This window comes from Halichoerus grypus, chromosome 7 (assembly GCF_964656455.1).
Source record: "Halichoerus grypus chromosome 7, mHalGry1.hap1.1, whole genome shotgun sequence".
Taxonomy (NCBI): domain Eukaryota; kingdom Metazoa; phylum Chordata; class Mammalia; order Carnivora; family Phocidae; genus Halichoerus; species Halichoerus grypus.
In genome coordinates this window covers 29,328,584-29,347,515 of record NC_135718.1, presented here as the reverse complement: position 1 = coordinate 29,347,515, position 18,932 = coordinate 29,328,584, and the positions used below count along the sequence as shown (strand labels likewise).

At 37.3% G+C, this 18,932-nt stretch overlaps 1 protein-coding gene across 1 annotated transcript in view; it reads right to left on the bottom strand.

The window, feature by feature from the left end:
• Positions 1–18,932, bottom strand: part of HPSE2 (heparanase 2 (inactive)) — a 657,615-nt gene that overhangs the window by 238,517 nt on the left and 400,166 nt on the right. Inside the window, exon 4 of the mRNA XM_078077262.1 lies at positions 9,684–9,857. Within this exon, the coding sequence (XP_077933388.1) occupies positions 9,684–9,857 (174 nt within the window). The remainder of the gene's footprint in view (positions 1–9,683; positions 9,858–18,932) is intronic.

Below are 18,932 nucleotides of genomic sequence, written 5' to 3'. Positions count from 1 at the left end.
ACTCCACTGCTGGAGGGAGCTAACTTGATTTGGAATTAAGCACATGCTCCAGGTAGGGCAGATACCTTGGCTACCTTGAGGTTTTGTAGTGTCAAGAAATTGACCAGCAGACCTGCAAGAAATTTAACAGGGAGGTTTGGGGAATAAGACAGACACAGTGGGCCTTGATAAGCTCACACACACGACACGCTTTCACCACTGTGTCTCCTGACTTAAAAATAGTTTATGTGGAGTTAATGTTACTCCCTTCACCATATTCTACATGGTTTCCTCAATGTAAAATGTCCAGCACATGCAGGACCATATCTCCATATGTGACCAGACCCACTAATTAAATATAAGTAACTCAGCTACTCCACTCTCAGCTGGACAGCCCCACTCTTGCAGATCTGTAATTTAAATGCATACCCCTTGTCGTCTGGAAGGCTGTGTATGCTCAGGAGAGACTGGAGAGGGCACTAACTATCCATGTACTCGTAGATGAATGTGAAACCTAGCACATTTATAAAGGAGACAATGAGAAGGCATGCCAGAAAAGAAAAGCCAGTGAGAATTATAAACTGTTTAAATTTGGAATCTGTTCTCCAACTCGCACACAGATCCACTGGCAAAGGATGGAAGCCTTACTGGTGCAAAGTAAGCACAGCCTCTAATCAATCATTGTCTAACATTAAGCTATGCTGACTCAGGAACAACCTCTAGGAAGCTGGCCTTAAGAAATGATTAAAAAATAGAAAAACTTAAGATATATCAGCATCTACACAATGCAAGAGAGACAGACTCTACAGAATTATTCCATGTAAGTCACTAAACAAACAAACAAAAAAGAAACAAAGAAAACAGCCTCTGGGATGGAGGATTCAGAATCCAGAGTTGTTCCAACATATTACCTAAAATGTAAATTTTCAACAACAACAAAAATTACAACATGCAAAGAAATAGGATAGTGTGACCCAGAAGCAAGTAAAAAAGCAGTCAACAGAAACTTTCTCCTAAGGGACCCAAATGTTAGACCTCATGGGCAAGGAATTCAAAACTACTATTATAAATATGTTCAAAGAGAGAACAGGAACAATAAAAAATTAAAGGAAAATATGATTGTATTGACCAATCAAATATAAATGAAGAGACAGAAATTATAAAAAATTATCAAATGGAAATTTTGGAACTGAAATGATTTTCACATACAGAGGAACACAAGGAAATTATCAGCTGAATTTTTACCAGAAATAATGCAGGCCAGAAGACTATAGGAGGACATATTCAAAATGCTAAATAAAAAAAATGTCAGCCAAGAATTCTATATGTAGCAATCTATCCTTCAAAACTGAAAGCAAAATTTAAACCTTAACCAGAAAAACAAAGGAAAGAATTTGTTGTGAGAAAATCTGCCTTACAAGGAATGAGAAATGAAGTCTTTCAGTTTGAAAGGAAATGACACCAGATGGTGACTCAAAATGGCACAAAGAAATAGAGAACACCAGTAACGGCAGTTGCATAGGTAAATATAAAAGACAGTTGAAAATATTCATTACTCTTTTCTTAACTAATTTAAATAACAGTTACATAAAACAAAAATTACAAAACTGTATTGTCAGGCTTATGACATATGAAAACGTAATGTTTAGAATAATAATGGCATGAAGGAGGGGAAAATTGAGTTCTATCGGAGCAAAGTTTCTATAGTTACCTGGAATTAAGTTAGTATTATTCTAAAGTAGATTGTAATGAGTTCATATGTATTACAATAAGAAACTACTATGAAAATAAGTAAAACAAAATAAAAACAAAGAAATTAAAGTAATACCTTAGACAATATCTCTTCTGCATAAAAAAGTAGTACAGGAGAAACAGAGGAACAAAAAAAATGAAATAAATGGAAAATAGCAAGATGGCAGATATAAATTCAACCATATCAACAATTACATTAAATGTAAATGGATTGAACACTCCAGTTAAAAGCAGAAATTGTCAGGTTGAATAAAAATCTAAGATCCAACTAAAGAGACAGACTTTAAACTAAAAGATACAAATAGGTTGAAAGTAAAAGGATGAAGAAGATATGCCATGCAAACAGTAACCATAAGAGAGCTGGAATGACTATACTAATATCAAACAAAATAGACTTTTTAAGACAACAATGTTTAAGACAACAATGTTACTAGAGATAATGTGGGGCATTTTATAATGATAAAAGGGTCAATTTGTTGGGAAGATATAACAATTACAAACATAGACATACCAACAACAGAATACCAAAATACATGAAGCAAAATTAAAGACAAAAATAGAAAAGCCAGCAATAATAGGAGACTTCAATACCACATTCTCAGTAATCAATAGAACAACCAGACAGAAAATTAGCACTGATACAGAAACATGAATAACACTATCAGCCAACTTGACCTGATTGATATCTGTACAGTACTCCACCCAACAACAGTAGGATACTCATTTTTTTTAGTGCATATAGAACATCCTTCAGGACAGACCATATGGTAAGCTATAAAACAAGTCTCATCTATTTAAAAGGATTAAATCATATAATGTATGTGCCCTGACCACAACAGAATTAAAATAGAATTCAACAGAAAGAAATTTGAGAAATCTATAAATATTTGGAAGTTAAACAAATAATCCATGAGTCAAAGAAGAAATCACAAGGGGAATTAGAAAATATTTTTAATGAAATGAAAATGAAAATATAATGTGTAAAAACATATGGGATGACACCAAAGGCACAATCCCTGAAAGAAATAATTGATGAGCTGTACTTCATTAAAATTAAAAACATTTGCTCTGCAAAACACAATGTTATGAGAATGAGAAGACAAGTCACAAACTGGGAGAAAATACTTGCAAAAGACACATCTGATAAACGACTGTTATCCAAAATATACAAAGAACTCTTAAAGTTTGGAAACAAACCACCCGATTTAAAAATGGGACAAAGTCTTCAATAGACACCTCACCAAAGGAGATACACTGATGGCAAATAAAAATATGAAAAGATAAGCAAAATGGAAATATGTTCCACATATGTCATCAGGGAAAGGCAAATTAAAACACAATTAAGGGCACCTGGGTGGCTCAGATGGTCGGCCATCTGCCTTCAGCTCAGATCATGATCCCCGGGTCCTGGGATCGAGTCCCACACTGGGCTCCCTGCTCAGAGAGCAGTCTGCTTCTCCCTCTGCCCCTCCCCCTTGCTCGTGCTCTCTGTCTTGCTTGCTCGCTCTCTGTCTCTCAAGTAAATAAATTTTTAAAAATCTTAAAATAAAAAAAATAATTAAAAAAACAACAATTAAATACCACTACATGCCTATTCGAATGGTCAAAATTTGTTAACACTGACAGCACTAAACACTAGGCAGAATGTGGAGAAACAGGAATGCTCATTCATTGCTGGCAGGAATGAAAAATGATATGGTCACTTTGGAAGAGTTTGGTGGTTTCTTACAAAACAAAATATATTCTTACTATATGATGCAGCAATTGTGCTCCTTGTTATTTATGCAAAGGAGTTGAAATTTTATGTCTTCACTTTTGTCTACACATGAATTTAAAGCAGCTGTATTCATAATTGCCACAACTTAGAAGAATGAGTATGTCCTTCTGTAGATGAATGGATAAATGAACTGTGATACATCTACACAATGGAATATTATTCAGCATTAAAAAGAAATGAGGTAACAGCCATGAAAAGATATGGAAGAACCTTAAATGCATAACATTAAGTGAAAGAAGCCAATCTGAAAAGGCCACATACTGTATAATTCCAACTATTTGACATTCTAGGAAAAACAAAATTAGGGACAGAGTGAAAAGAGTAATGGCTGGCAAAGTTCAGGGACAGGAAGGAGGGATAAACAGATGGATCATAGAGGATTTTTAGGACAGTAAAGACACTTTTATGACAACATAATGCTGGATATATGTCATTGTACATTTATCCAAATCCAAAGTATATTCACACTAAAGTGAACCATAATGTAAATTACAAACATAGGGTGATTATGATGTATTATTGTAGGTTCACCAATTGTAAAAAATGCACCATTGTGGTGGGGGATGCTGACAGGGGGGTGGGCTATGCATGTATCAGGGCGGGGAATATATGGGAAATGTCTACCTTTCTTTCAATTTTGCTCTAAACCTAAAACTGCTCCCCCCCAAAAAAGTGTTAAAAAAGTGTAGAGACACAAAGAGACAGTAGGGATGCACAGAGAGAAGGCCATGTGAGAACATAGTGAGAGGCTGGACATCTGCAAACTAAGAAGAGAAGCTTCAGAAGAAACCAGATCTACTGATACCGGCTGATCCTAGACTTTGGGCTTCCAGAACAGTGAGAAATTAAATTTTTGTTGTCTAGAAGAAAAAAAAAGACTCCTATATTAGAAAAGAAGAAAGATCTCAAATTAATAATCTAAGCTTCTAACTTAAAAAAAAAGCAGAAAAAGAAGAGAAAACTAAACCCAAAGCAAGAAGGAATGAAATAAAAAAAATTAGAGTGGAAATTAATGATATTTAAAAAACAGAGAAAACCAATAAAAGCAAAAGTTGGTTCTTTGAAAAGATCAACAAAACACATACCATTAGCTAAACTGACCAAGAAACAAAAGAAAGAAGTCACAGATTACCGAAATTAGGAATGAAAGAAGGAACAACACTAAGGACCTCACAGTAATTAAGAAGATAAGGGACTACTATGAACAACTTTATGCCATTAATTTAGACAACTTAGATAAAATGAAAGATTTTCAAGAAAGATACAAGTTATTAAAACCAACTCAAAAAGAAATAGAAAATCTGTATAGGCTTATAACAACAAAAGACATTGAATTAATCATTAAGAATATTTCCACAAAGAAAGCCCAGACCTAGATGGATTAATTGGTGAATTCTAACAAATATTTGAGGAAGAAATAATACCAAACCAATCCTTCATAAACTCTTCCAGAAAATGGAGGAAGAGGGAACACTTCTCAATTCATTTTATGAGGCCAATATTCCCCCGATACCAAAGTCAGACAAAGACATTACAAGAAAAGAAAATTACAGATGAATATTCCTCATAAATATAGATTCAAAAATCCCCAACAAAATAGTTACAGACTGAATCCAGTAGTATATAAGAAGTATTACAATACAATGGCCAAGGGGGATATATACCAGGAATGCAAGACTGATTTAATATCAAAAATCCAACTAATGTAAAATATCATATTAATGGAAGACCAAAAACACAGTATCATCTCAATAGGTGCAAAAAAAGAGGCATTTGGCAAAATCCAACACTTATTCCTGATAAATATTCTCAACAACTATGAATAGAAGGGAAATTCTTCAATCTGATAAACAGTACCTGAGAAAAACCTATATATTTAATGATGTAATACTGAATGCTTAATGGTAAAACGTCATACTTAATAGTGAAATATTTAATGTTTTCCCCCTAAGACTGTGAACAAGCAGGAATGTGTATTCTTGCCACTTACATTCAACATTTGTGTTAGAGGTTCTAGCCAGTGTAGTCAGACAAGGAAAGAAATAAAAAGTATCTAAATTGGATAGAAAGAAGTAAAACAGTCTTTATTCTCAGACAACATATCCTGTAGATAGAAAACCCTAAACAACTCACACACATGGGGTGAAAAAACACAAAATCTACAAAACACGTTCAGCAAGTCTGGAGGATAAAAGATCAATATATAAAATCAATTGTATTTCTAAATACCATCAATGCACAATACATAAATGAAATTAAGAAAATAATTCCATTAATAATTGCATGAAAAAGAAAAAAATATTTAAGATTAAATTTCACAAAAAAGTGCAAAATTTGTACACTAAACTACAAAACATTGCTGAAATTAAAAATTGAATAAATGGGGAGATAATGTATGTTCGTGGACATACTCAGTATTCTTAAGATGGCAATTCTCCCCAAAATAATCTATAGATTCAATGCTATCTCTATTAAAATTCCAGCAGGCTTTGTTGAGGAAATTAAAAAGCTGTGTGGAAATGCAAGCACCTAGGATAGCCAAAACAATTTTATTTTATTATTTTTTAAAGATTTTATTTATTTATTTGAGACAGAGAGAGAGACTGTGAGCACACAAGCTGGGGGGAGAGGCAGAGGGAGAGGGAGAAGCAGGCTCCCTGCTGAACAAGGAGGCTGATGCAGGGCTCTATCCCAAGACCCTGGGATTGGGGCCTGAGGTGAAGGCAGCCGCTTAACTGACTGAGCCACCCAGGCACCCCAGCCAAAACAATTTTTTAAAAATAACAAAGTTGGAGGATTTATACTTCCCATTTTCAAAACTCATTACAAAGCTATTGTAATCGAGACAATGTAGTGCTAGTATAAGGACGGACATACCGATCAGTGGAACAGAATTAGGAGTCGAGAAATAAATCCATTTTTGGTTGATTTTTGACAACAGTGTTAATAGAATACAATAGGGAAAGAATAGTCTTTTAAGTAGTGCTGGGACAACTTGATATCTACATGCAAAAGATGAATTTTTAGACTCTAGCTTCCTAACATACTCAAAATTAACTTGTAACGGATCTTATACCTAAACGTGAAAGCAAAAACTATAAAACTTTTAGAATATAGAAAAAAAACACTTTGTGGTTGGGGGTTAGGCAAAGAGATGATACCAAAAGTATGATCTATAAAATGAAAAACTGACAAATTGAACTTTATCAAAATTCAAAACTTCTGTACTTCAAAAGATGCCATAAAAAAAGTAAAAAGAGAAGTTACAGACCAGGGAAAATATGTGCACATCATATATTTGATGAAGACCTCGTATTCAGAATATATTTAAAACTTTTACAACTCAGTAATAAAGTAACTCAATTAAAAGGGCAGAAGATTTGAGTAGACATTTCACCAAAATAGATGTAAGAATGTCTGATAAGCACATGAAAAGACACTCAACATCATTTATCATTAGGGAAGTGCTAATTAAAGCCATATTAAGATACTACTTCAAACTCACTAGAATGGTTATAATCGGGCAGACATTGACAAGTGTTTCCAAAGATGTAGAAAAACTAAAACCCTTATACATTTCTAGTGAAAATGTAAAATGGTAGAGCTACTTAGGAAAATATTTGGCAGTGGTTAAAAAATAAACATAAACTTACAATAAGAATTAGCAACCCTCCTCCCCTCCTAGGTATGTTCCTAGGAGAAATAAAAGCATATATCCACACAAAGACTTATATGTGAAAGTTTATAGCAGCATTATTTATCAAAGCCCAAAAGCAGAAACAATCCAGATGTCCATTATCTGGTAAATGGAAAAGCAAAATGGGATATACAGCCATACACTGGAATACTATTCAGGAATGAGCTACTTTTACTTGCTACAATATGGATAAACTTCAAAAACATGCTAGGTGAAAGAAGTCAGATGCAAAAGACTATTATATGATCCAATTATATGAAATGTCCATAAAAGACAAATCTATAGATAGGAAACAGATTAGGGTTTGCTGAGATAGGACATGGTTACAGGGATTGATGGCAAATGGGCATGAGGGATCTTTTTGGAGTTATGGAAATGTTCTAAAATTGGACTTCAGAGATGTTTGTTCAAGTATATAAATTTGATAACTGAATTGCAAAATGAAGAGGAAGGAAGGGAGAGTGAGAGGGTGAGAAAGGGGAAAGGAGAAAGGGAGAGAGGAGGACAGGAGGGACTGAAGGCAGGGGTACATTAATTCATTGTTAGAAAACAATAGGATCAAGTTGAATACTTCAATTTGAATTACTAAAGGACAAAAATGTATGAGAGAACATAATGATGAACTGTCTTCAATCCTATTTATTATCTATCTTCTCTACTAGAATGTAGGCAGGGATATTTATCTGTTATTTACTCTTATATCTCTCAAAACAACCATAGTACCTTTGTACATATTAGGCAGTCAATAAATATTTGTTGAATGAAAGTTGAAGAAAGTGAAGAAAGCCAATTAGTTTTAATACCATTAAAAAAAAACCTCATAGGGTAGTAAAAAAAAGTGCCTCCTTTTCTGTTAGAAGTCCCAAGTTCCTGACATAGATTTAGCATTTACTGCTGTCTTTAGCAATTCTCTTTACCTTTTTCAATGTATTTCCTCACCTGCATAATATTTCCTTTATTAGGCTCTTCATTTAGCACTTTAAGGTCCAAATAGAAGAGTATTTGGACTTCCTATGTAAACTAAATACTATGTAAATATAGGATGACAATATTGTTGACAATTAACAAATAAACCTCCTAAGGAGGAAAATTGAAGGTTTTTGTCACCAACCGGTGGCAGAAAATATGCACTGTATGCCCTTTAAAATAGAAAAGACAAACAGTACTTTTTTTTTAGTAACAGCAGTATTGAGATATAATTTACATCTATACAATTCACCAAATTAATGTATATAATTCAATGGTTTTAAGTATATTTACACCGTTGTGCAATCATCGCCACAACAAATTTTAGAACATTTTTATCACCCCCAAAGAAACCTCAGGCCCTTTAGCAGTTCCCTCGCATATCTCCCACCCCTAGCTCTGGGCAACCACTAATCTACTGTCTCTTTAGATTTACCTATTTTGGACGTTTTATATAAATATGTGTCTGGCTTTTTTCATTTAGCATAATCTTTTCAAGGTTCATCCATGTTGTAGAATGTATTCATTCCTTTTTTTGTGACCAAATAATATTCCATCATATGGCTATACCACATTTTATTTATCCATTTATCAGTTGATGGACATTTGGGTTGTTTCCATTTTTTGGCTATTATGAATAATGCTACCATGTATAAATTTTTCTGTGGACATATGTTTTCATTTCTCTTAAATATATACGTAGGAGTAGAATTGCTAGGTCATATAGGAACTCTATATTTAACTTTTTGAGGAACTGCCTGACTGTATTCCAAAGTGGCTACACCGTTTTACATTCCCACCAGCAGTGTATGAGGGTTCTGATTTCTCCACATCCCTGCCAATAGTTGTTATCCTTTTTTTTTTTTTTTAAGATTTTGTTTATTTATTTGACAGAGAGAGACACAGCGAGAGAGGGAACACAAGCAGCGGGAGTGGGAGAGGGACATCAGGCTTCCCGCGGAGCAGGGAGCCCGATGCGGGGCTCCATCCCAGGACCCTGGGATCATGACCTGAGCCAAAGGCAGATGTTCAACGACTGAGCCACCCAGGCGCCACCGTTGTTCTCCTTTTTTTATCATGGGCATCCTAGTGGATGTGAAATACTATCTTATTGTGGTTTTGATTTGCTTTTCCCTGATGGCTAAAAATGTTGAGCATCTTTTCATGTGTTTTTTTTTTTTTTTTTTTTTTGGCCTTTTGTATTTTTTCTTTGGAGAAATGTCTCTTCAGATCCTTTGGTCAATAGTATTCTTTTAACTGATTCTTGAGTTGTCCTTAATATGAAGTGAAACAACACAGCAAATGATATCCACAGTTCCAAGAAGCAGGTATGGATTCACTAAATCTACTGTACTTCACTATTTGGTCTCTTCCTATTTAGAAGATCAATTCAGTGGCCAAATATCCTAAGTGTTTTCTGGGCCAGTACCCTACAGATGGTCTAACTGAGGCTGTTCCAGGCCAACTTATTTTTTATCTCGTCAATTCAGAGGAAATAACAGCCTTACTTACCATTTCCCAGTTCCCAAGAAATGTTGTACTTTTTGCTGGCACTGTACTTCAACAGACTCAGGGCACTAGAACTGTTCCAGGAGTTATTGGGATTACGACGCAGTGCATTTAGAGCAAATATCAGGTGGAGTCCAGAGCAATCAGCAAAATTATAAAGTTTGTCTAGAGACCTGGCTGGGAAGAAGCAGAAAAAGGCTTGTAACTTTAAAATCAACATTCCAACAAAAGGAAAATATTAGCTACTATAAAAAGCCTTTCTATGAGCTTCCTGCTAATTAATTCCTGCTAGGAATTATAGAGAGAGGCTTCAAAAGGATTATATTACCTCTTGGTTCAGGGTACATTTTGAAGTGATTTTAGAAAGCAGCACACAGAATTCTAGACACAGGTTGCAAATTAGCAACCAAGTCTATTCCACAGTATGTTTTATTTGTTAACAACAACAACAAAATGGAATTGCTAACATTTAAAAATGGGAAGGTATCAATTTCTAGCTTCTCTTGAAAAATCAGATGATCTGACACTGCTGGGTCTGTATTCCTTTGTGAAATGATAGGAATAGTGTTGGAAGGCAAGGTCAAGAGAGATGATGACTGGCTGGTAAGTCTTGGAAAATAGCTCAGCCTAGCAGCACTTCAAAAAAAAAATGTACTCGATTCCACATTTCTAATATTTCTGAGAATGGAAACACCATTAGTGTAAATATATTCATTGTCACTTTGATCCTTGATACCATCAACTCTACTTACCATGTGTCCCATACCCATCCCATTCCTTCACATCTATTGTCACCATTCTGGTTCTAGTTCTCATTTCCACTTGCATGAATTATCACAACAATCTCTGTGCTTGCCTGTCCAGATTCATCTTTCTTCCAATCTCTTTCATCAGTTTCACTCACTTCTCAAAACCTTACTGGATTTTTAAAACTGTTTTCTTCCTTAGTTCAGGACTTTAAAACTCAATCATAATTTTCCCCCAGCTTCAAGCCTCTCTGTTGTTGTCTATGAGTTCTTTGTTGGTGTCACCCAGTTCTATTTATTATAGAATCCCCTGCTCCATCAGCCTTTGCTCTAATTATTCTCCTCATTTGGCATGCCCTTTTCCCTCTTTTAAACATATCCAGATCTTTCTTGTCCTTTTATTTTTTTATTTTTATTTTTTTTATTATGTTATGTTAATCACCACACATTATATCATTAGTTTTTGATGTAGTGTTCCATGATTCATTGTTTGCATATAATACCCAGTGTTCCATGCAGAACGTGCCGTCTTTAATACCCATCATCAGGCTAACCCATCCCCCCACCCCTTCCCCTCTAGAACCCTCAGTTTATTTTTCAGAGTCCATATTCTCTCATGGTTCGTCTCCCCCTCCGATATCCCCCCCTTCATTCTTCCCCTCCTGCTATCTTCTTCTTTTTTTTTTTTTTTAACATACAATGTATTATTTGCTTCAGAGGTACAGATCTCTGATTCAACAGTCTTGCACACTTCACAGAGCTCACCATAGCACATACCGTGCCCAATGTCTATCACCCAGCCACCCCAATCCTCCCACCCCCCACCACTCCAGCAACCCTCAGTTTGTTTCCTGAGATTAAGAATTCCTCATATCAGTGAGGTCATACGATACTTCTCTTTCTCTGACTGACTTATTTTGCTCAGCATAACACCCTCCAGTCCCATCAACGTCATTGCAAATGGCAAGATTTCATTCTTTTTGATGGCTGCATAATATTCCATTGTGTATATATGTATATATATATACCACATCTCCTTTATCCATTCATCTGTCGATGGACATCTTGGCTCTTTCCACAGTTTGGCTATTGTGGACATTGCTGCTATAAACATCGGGGTGCACGTACTCCTTTGGATCCCTACATTTGTATCTTTGGGGTAAATACCCAGTAGTGCAATTGCTGGGTCATAGGGTAGCTCTATTTTCAACTTTTTGAGGAACCTCCATACTGTTTTCCAGAGTGGCTGCACCAGCTTGCATTCCCACCAACAGTGTAGGAGGCTTCCCCTTTCTCTGCATCCCTGCCAACATGTGTCGTTTCCTGACTTGTTAATTTTAGCCATGCTGACTGGTGTGAGGTGATATCTCATTGAGGTTTTGATTTGGATTTCCCTGATGCCAAACGATGTTGAGCACTTTTTCATGTGTCTGTTGGCCATTTGGATGTCTTCTTTGGAAAAATGTCTGTTCATGTCTTCTGCCCATTTCTTGAGTGGATCATTTGTTCTTTGGGTGTTGAGTTTGATAAGTTCTTTATAGATTTTGGATACTAGCCCTTTATCTGATATGTCATTTGCAAATATCTTCTCCCATTCTGTCGGTTGTCTTTTGGTTTTGTTGACTGTTTCTTTTGCTGTGCAAAAGCTTTTTATCTTGATGAGGTCCCAATAGTTCATTTTTGCCCTTGCTTCCCTTGCTTTGGTGATGGTTCTAGGAAGAAGTTGCTGCAGCTGAGGTCGAAGAGGTTGCTGCCTGTGTTCTCCTTTAGGATGTTGATGGACTCCTGTCTCACATTGAGGTCTTTTAACCATTTTGAGAGTATTTTTGTGTGTGGTGTAAGGAAATGGTCCAGTTTCATTCTTCTGCATGTGGCTGTCCAATTTTCCCAACACCATTTGTTGAGGAGACTGTCTTTCTTCCATTGGACATTCTTTCCTGCTTTGTCGAAGATTAGTTGACCATAGAGTTGAGGGTCCATTTCTGGGCTCTCTATTCTGTTCCATTGATCTATGTGTCTGTTTTTGTGCCAGTACCATACTGTCTTGATGATGACAGCTTTGCAACAGAGCTTGAAGTCCGGAATTGTGATGCCGCCAGCTTTGCTTTTCTTTTTCAACATTTCTCTGGCTATTCAAGGTCTTTTCTGGTTCCATACAAATTTTAGGATTATTTGTTCCATTTCTTTGAAAAAAGTGGATGGTATTTTGATGGGATTGCATTGAATGTGTAGATTGCTCTAGGTAGCATTGACATCTTCACAATATTTGTTCTTCCAATCCATGAGCATGGAACATTTTTCCATTTCTTTGTGTCTTCCTCAATTTCTTTCATGAGTATTTTATAGTTTTCTGAGTACAGATTCTTTGCCTCTTTGGTTAGATTTATTCCTAGGTATCTTATGGTTTTGGGTGCAATTATAAATGGGATCGACTCCTTAATTTCTCTTTCTTTTGTCTTGTGTTTGGAGTATAGGAATGCCACTGATTTCTGTGCATTGATTTTATATCCTGCCACCTTACTGAATTCCTATATGAGTTCTAGCAGTTTTGGGGTGAAGTCTTTTGGGTTTTCCACATAAAGTATCATATCATCTGCAAAGAGTGAGAGTTTGACTTCTTCTTTGCCGATTTGGATGCCTTTGATTTCTTTTTGTTGTCTGATTGCTGTGGCTAGGACTTCTAATACTATGTTGAATAGCAATGGTGATAGTGGACATCCCTGCCACGTTCCTGACCTTAGAGGGAAAGCTCTCAGTTTTTGACCATTGAGAATGATATTTGCTGTGGGTTTTTCATAGATGGCTTTTATAATATTGAGGTATGTACCCTCTATGCCTATACTCTGAAGAGTTTTGATCAAGAAAGTATGCTGTACTTTGTCAAATGCTTTTTCTGCATCTATTGAGAGGATCATATGATTCTTGTTCTTTCTTTTGTTAATGTATTGTATCACGTTGATTGATTTGCAGATGTTGAACCAACCTTGCAGCCCAGGGATAAATCCGACTTGGTCGTGGTGAATAATCCTTTTAAGGTACTGTTGGATCCTACTGGCTAGTATTTTGGTGAGAATTTTTGCATCTGTGTTCATCAAGGATATTGGTCTGTAATTCTCCTTTTTGATGAGGTCTTTATCTGGTTTGGGGATCAAGGTAATGGTGGCCTCATAAAATGAGTTTGGAAGTTTTCCTTCCATTTCTATTTTTTGGAACAGTTTCAGAAGAATAGGTATTAATTCTTCTTTACATATTTGGTAGAATTCCCCTGGGAAGCCATCTGGCCCTGGGCTTTTGTTTGTTGGGAGATTTCTGATTACTACTTCAATTTCCTTAGTGGTTATAGGTCTGTTCAGGTTTTCTATTTCTTCCTGGTTCAGTTTTGGTAGTTGATACATCTCTAGGAATGCATCCATTTCTTCCAGGTTATCTAATTTGCTGGTATATAGTTGCTCATAATAGTTCTTATAATTGTTTGTATTTCTTTGGTGTTGGTTGTGAGCTCTCCTCTTTCATTCACGATTTTGTTGATTTGGGTCCTTTCTCTTTTCTTTTTGATAAGTCTGGCCAGGGGTTTATCAAAATTGTTAATTCTTTCAAAGAACCAGCTCCTAAGTTTCGTTGATCTGTTCTACTGTTCTTTTAGTTTCTATTTCATTGATTTCTGCTCTGATCTTTATGATTTCTCTTCTCCTGCTGGGTTTAGGCTTTATTTGCTGTTCTTTCTCCAGCTCCTTTAGGTGTAGGGTTAGGTTGTGTATTTGAGACCTTTCTTGTTTCTTGAGAAAGGCTTGTATTGCTATATAATTTCCTCTTAGGACTGCCTTTGCTGTATCCCAAAGATTTTGAACAGTTGTGTTTTCATTTTCATTGGTTTCCATGAATTTTTTTAATTCTTCTTTAATTTCCTGGTTGACCTATTCATTCTTTAGTAGGATGCTCTTTAGCCTCCATGTATTTGAGTTCTTTCCGACTTTCCTCTTGTGACTGAGTTCTAGTTTCAAAGCATTGTGGTCTGAAAAAAGGCAGGGAATGATCCCAATCTTTTTGTACCGGCTGAGACCTGATTTGCGACCCAGGATGTGATCTATTCTGGAGAATGTTCCATGGGCACTAGAGAAGAATGTGTATTCTGTTGCTTTGGGATGGAGTGTTCTGAATATATCTGTGAAGTCCATTTGGTCCAGTGTGTCATTTAAAGTCTTTATTTCCTTGTTGATCTTTTGCTTAGATGATCTGTCCATCTCAGTGAGGGGGGTGTTACAGTCCCCCACTATTATTGTATTGTTGTCAATGTGTTTCTTTGCTTTTGTTATTAATTGCCTTATATAATTGGCTGCTCCCATGTTAGGGGCATAGATATTTACAATTGTTAGATCTTCTTGTTGGATAGACCCTTTAAGTAGGATATAGTGTCCGTCCTCATCTCTTATTACAGTCTTTGGTTTTTTTTTTTTTTTTTAAAGATTTTATTTATTTATTTGAGAGAGGATGAGAGGAGAGAGAGAGCACATGAGAGGGGGGAGGGTCAGAGGGAGAAGCAGACTCCCTGCTCAGCAGGGAGCCCGATGCGGGACTCGATCCCGGGACTCCAGGATCATGACCTGAGCCGAAGGCAGTCGCTTAACCAACTGAGCCACCCAGGCGCCCTACAGTCTTTGGTTTAAAATCTAATTTTTCTGATATAAGGATTGCCACCCCAGCTTTCTTTTGGTGTCCATTAGCATGGTAAATGGTTTTCCACCCCTTCACTTTAAATCTGGGGGTGTCTTTGGTTCTAAAATGAGTCTCTTGCAGACAGCATATCGATGGGTCTTGTCTTTTTATCCAATCTGATAGCCTGTGTCTTTTGATTGGGGCATTTAGCCCATTTACATTCAGGGTAACTATTGAAAGATATGAATTTAGTGCCACTGTATTGCCTATAAGGTGACTGTTACTGTATATTGTCTGGGTTCCTTTCTGGTCTATGTTGCTTTTAGGCTCTGTCTTTGCTTAGAGGACCCCTTTCAAGATTTCTTGTAGGGCTGGTTTTGTGTTTGCAAATTCCTTTAGTTTTTGTTTGTCCTGGAAGCTTTTTATCTCTCCTTCAATTTTCAATGACAGCCTAGCTGGATATAGTATTCTTGGCTGCATATTTTTCTCATTTAGTGCTCTGAATATATCATGCCAGTCCTTTCTGGCCTGCCAGGTCTCTGTGGATAGGTCTGTTGCCAATCTAATGTTTCTACCATTGTAGGTTACAGATCTCTTCTCCCGAGCTGCTTTCAGGATTTTCTCTTTGTCTCTGAGACTCGGAAGTTTTACTATTAGATGTCAGGGTGTTGACCTATTTTTATTGATTTTGAGAGGGGTTCTCTGTGCCTCCTGGATTTTGATGCCTGTTTCCTTCCCCAAATTAGGGAAGTTCTCTGCTATAATTTGCACCAATATACCTTCTGCCCTTCTCTTTCTTCTTCTTCTGGGATCCCAATTTTTCTAATGTTGTTTTGTCTTATGGTATTGCTTATCTCTTGAATTCTGCCCTCGTGATCCAGTAGTTGTTTATCTCTCTTTTTCTCAGCTTCTTTATTTTCCATCATTTGGTCTTCTATATCACTAATTCTTTCTTCTGCCTCATTTATCCTAGCAGTTAGCGCCCCCATATTTGATTGCACCTCATTGATAGCCTTTTTGATTTCGACTTGGTTAGATTTTAGTTCTTTTACTTCTCCAGAAAGGGTTTCTCTAATAACTTCCATGTTTTTTTCAAGCCCAGCTAGTATCTTTAAAATCATCATTCTGAACTCTAGTTCTGACATCGTACTAATGTTCGTATTGAGTAGGTCCCTGGCAGTCGGTACTGCCTCTTGTTCTTTTTGTTGAGGTGATCTTTTTCCGTCTTGTCATTTTGTCCAGAGGAGAATAGATGAATAAGAAAACAAAATGCTAACAGGGTACCTACGTCCCCAGAAAATATACTCTAAACAAATCAGAAAAGACCTGAAACTGGGGGGAAAAGAAAGGGAAAGAAAGAAAAAAAAAGATAAAAACAAACAAAAACAGAACAAAACAACAAAAAAAACCAGAATATGATCAAATATGATCAGGCTGGTGCATAGATTGGTGCCACACACTAGATTTTGGGGGTATTTTGGTCTGTTAGAAGAAAGTGCCCCCAAAATTTTAAAGAAAGAAAACTTATATATGTACAAAAATAAGGGTTAATACAATGAAGGGATGGAATATGACTGTAAAGATGAAAATTATAAAAGATTTTATAAAAGGAAATGATAAGATAAGAAGTTGTTTGAAAAAAGAAAGAAGAGGATTTAAAAACAAAAAGAAAAAAAAGGGAGAGAATGTGATCAGGCAGGAGACTAGAACAAAGCATTACACTAGAGATTTAGGGTATATTTTGATCTGTTAGAAGAAACTGTATCTCAAAATTTTAAAGAGAGAACAACTTATATATATATATATGCCAAAAATAAGGGTAACTACTATGAAGGGATAGAATATGACTCTAAAAATGAAAAATAAAAATGTTTTTTAAAAAAGGGATTGATAAGATGTTGGTTGAAAAAGGGAAAAAGAAAAATTCAAAAAAAAAAAAGACAGTTAAAAAAAAATTAACTTTGAAAGACTAAAGAATCATGGGAAAAAAACCACGAATTCTATGTGCAGTATTCCCCTAGTGCTGGAGTGCTGCCGTTCTCATTGATTGGTAAACTTGGTCTTGGCTGGCTGTTCTAGCTGATCTTCTGGGGGGGCGCCTGTTGCCATGGTTCCCAAATCTCTCTGCTGGAGGCGGAATTGCCCCGCCCTTGCCTGGTCCGGGCTAAGTAATCTGCTCGGGTTTGCTCTTGGGAGCTTTTGTTCCCTGCAAGCTTTCCGTACAGCTTTGGAGGACAAGAGTGAAAATGGCGGCCTCCCAATCTCCGCCCCGAGGAGCCGAGAACTCGGGGCCCCGCTCCTCAGTGCACCCCCAGAGAAAAGCAGTCAGTCACTCCCGTCTCCCTGGTCTCCGGCCGCACTCCGTGCTCACCTGGCCTGTGACCGCGCATTTCTATCTCTGGTACCCGACCCGGTGTGGAGTCTCCAAACCCAGCAGATCCCTGCGGTGCGCTCCCACGCCCCTCCTCCCGGGGAAGGAAGGGGAGTTTCCCTGGACCTGCGGCTTGTTGGGTCCCTGCTGGAGGAGCAGTGGCCCGACTGCACTATGCATCATGGTTTGTGGCAACCCCGAGCTGAGAGCCCGCGCCTCGGCTCCGTCTCTGCAGCTGGCTTCCCCCCTCCAATACCTGGGGGCTCTGCCGCACTCAGGCACCCCCGGTCTTTCTGTGACCCCGAGGGTCCTGAGACCACACTGTCCCGCGAGGGTTCCACCCCCCGCTTAGCCACTGGAGCTACGTCCCTTAGCGGAGCAGCTTCTAAAAGTTCCGATTTTGTGCTCCGCTGCTCTATCACTTGCCAGAAGCGGCCGATGGAGGCCCCTCCCCCGCCATCTATCGTCCTGAATATAGCCTTGGATTCACTTCTCCGCACGTCCTACCTTCCAGAGAGTGGTCGCTTTTCTGTTCAGAGAGTTGTTGCTATTCTTTTCTTCAATCTCCTGTTGAGTTCGTAGGTGTTCAGTATGGTTTGATCCCTATCTAGCTGAATTCCTGGGACCAGATGAAATCCAGGTCTCCTACTCTGCCATCTTGCTCCGCGCCCCCCCTTACTTGTCCTTTTAGACAGTGTTTTACAAGGTATGGATGAAACGACTTTAAGTGATAAACAGATTGAAAAAAAAAAACTTAGGTTAATAATTATGTTCAGGGGCTCACATTACCCTGCAGGGTTTCTCAAATGGGGTTCTGTGGAACACTAGGGGGTTCTACAAAAAATGATGCAAGTGACCAAGGTGCCCCATTAGCAACTGTAAGTCTTTTAGTCTTGTAAAACAGAACCATGGTCATTTGGTTGAGTCCATTATCAGTTTTTGATGTAAGGTATGGGGAGGCTGCCATTTTTATCTTCTTACATATATGAGAAAGTATTTTTTAAGAAGCACCAAGAACAAGGACAGAAACTGTCTCATTTCAGTTGAAAATAAAATCCATGGGAACGTATCTCACATTCAATCCAGAGTCTAGTAACTATGCAACAACAAAAGGCATAGGTTTCACATTAAAGAAATAAACTTATTTATTTTTAGCTCCAATATAGCAATTAAAATTAAAATGTGGTTATAAGCCTATTAAAGTGATCATGAAACCAATACATGTGTATATTAATTTTACAGTTATCTTACATGAGCTTGACCATGCCATTCATTAAGAAAATGGCTTCTTTCAAAGTGTTATATAAAATTGTGTTTAAGGGGGTGCCTGGGTGGCTCAGTCATTAAGCGTCTGCCTTCGGATCAGGTCATGATCCCAAGGTCCTGGGATCAAGCCCTGCATCGGACTCCCTGCTCAGCGGGAAGCCTGCTTCTCCCTCTCCCACTCCCCCTGCTTGTGTTCCCTCTCTTGCTGTGTCTCTG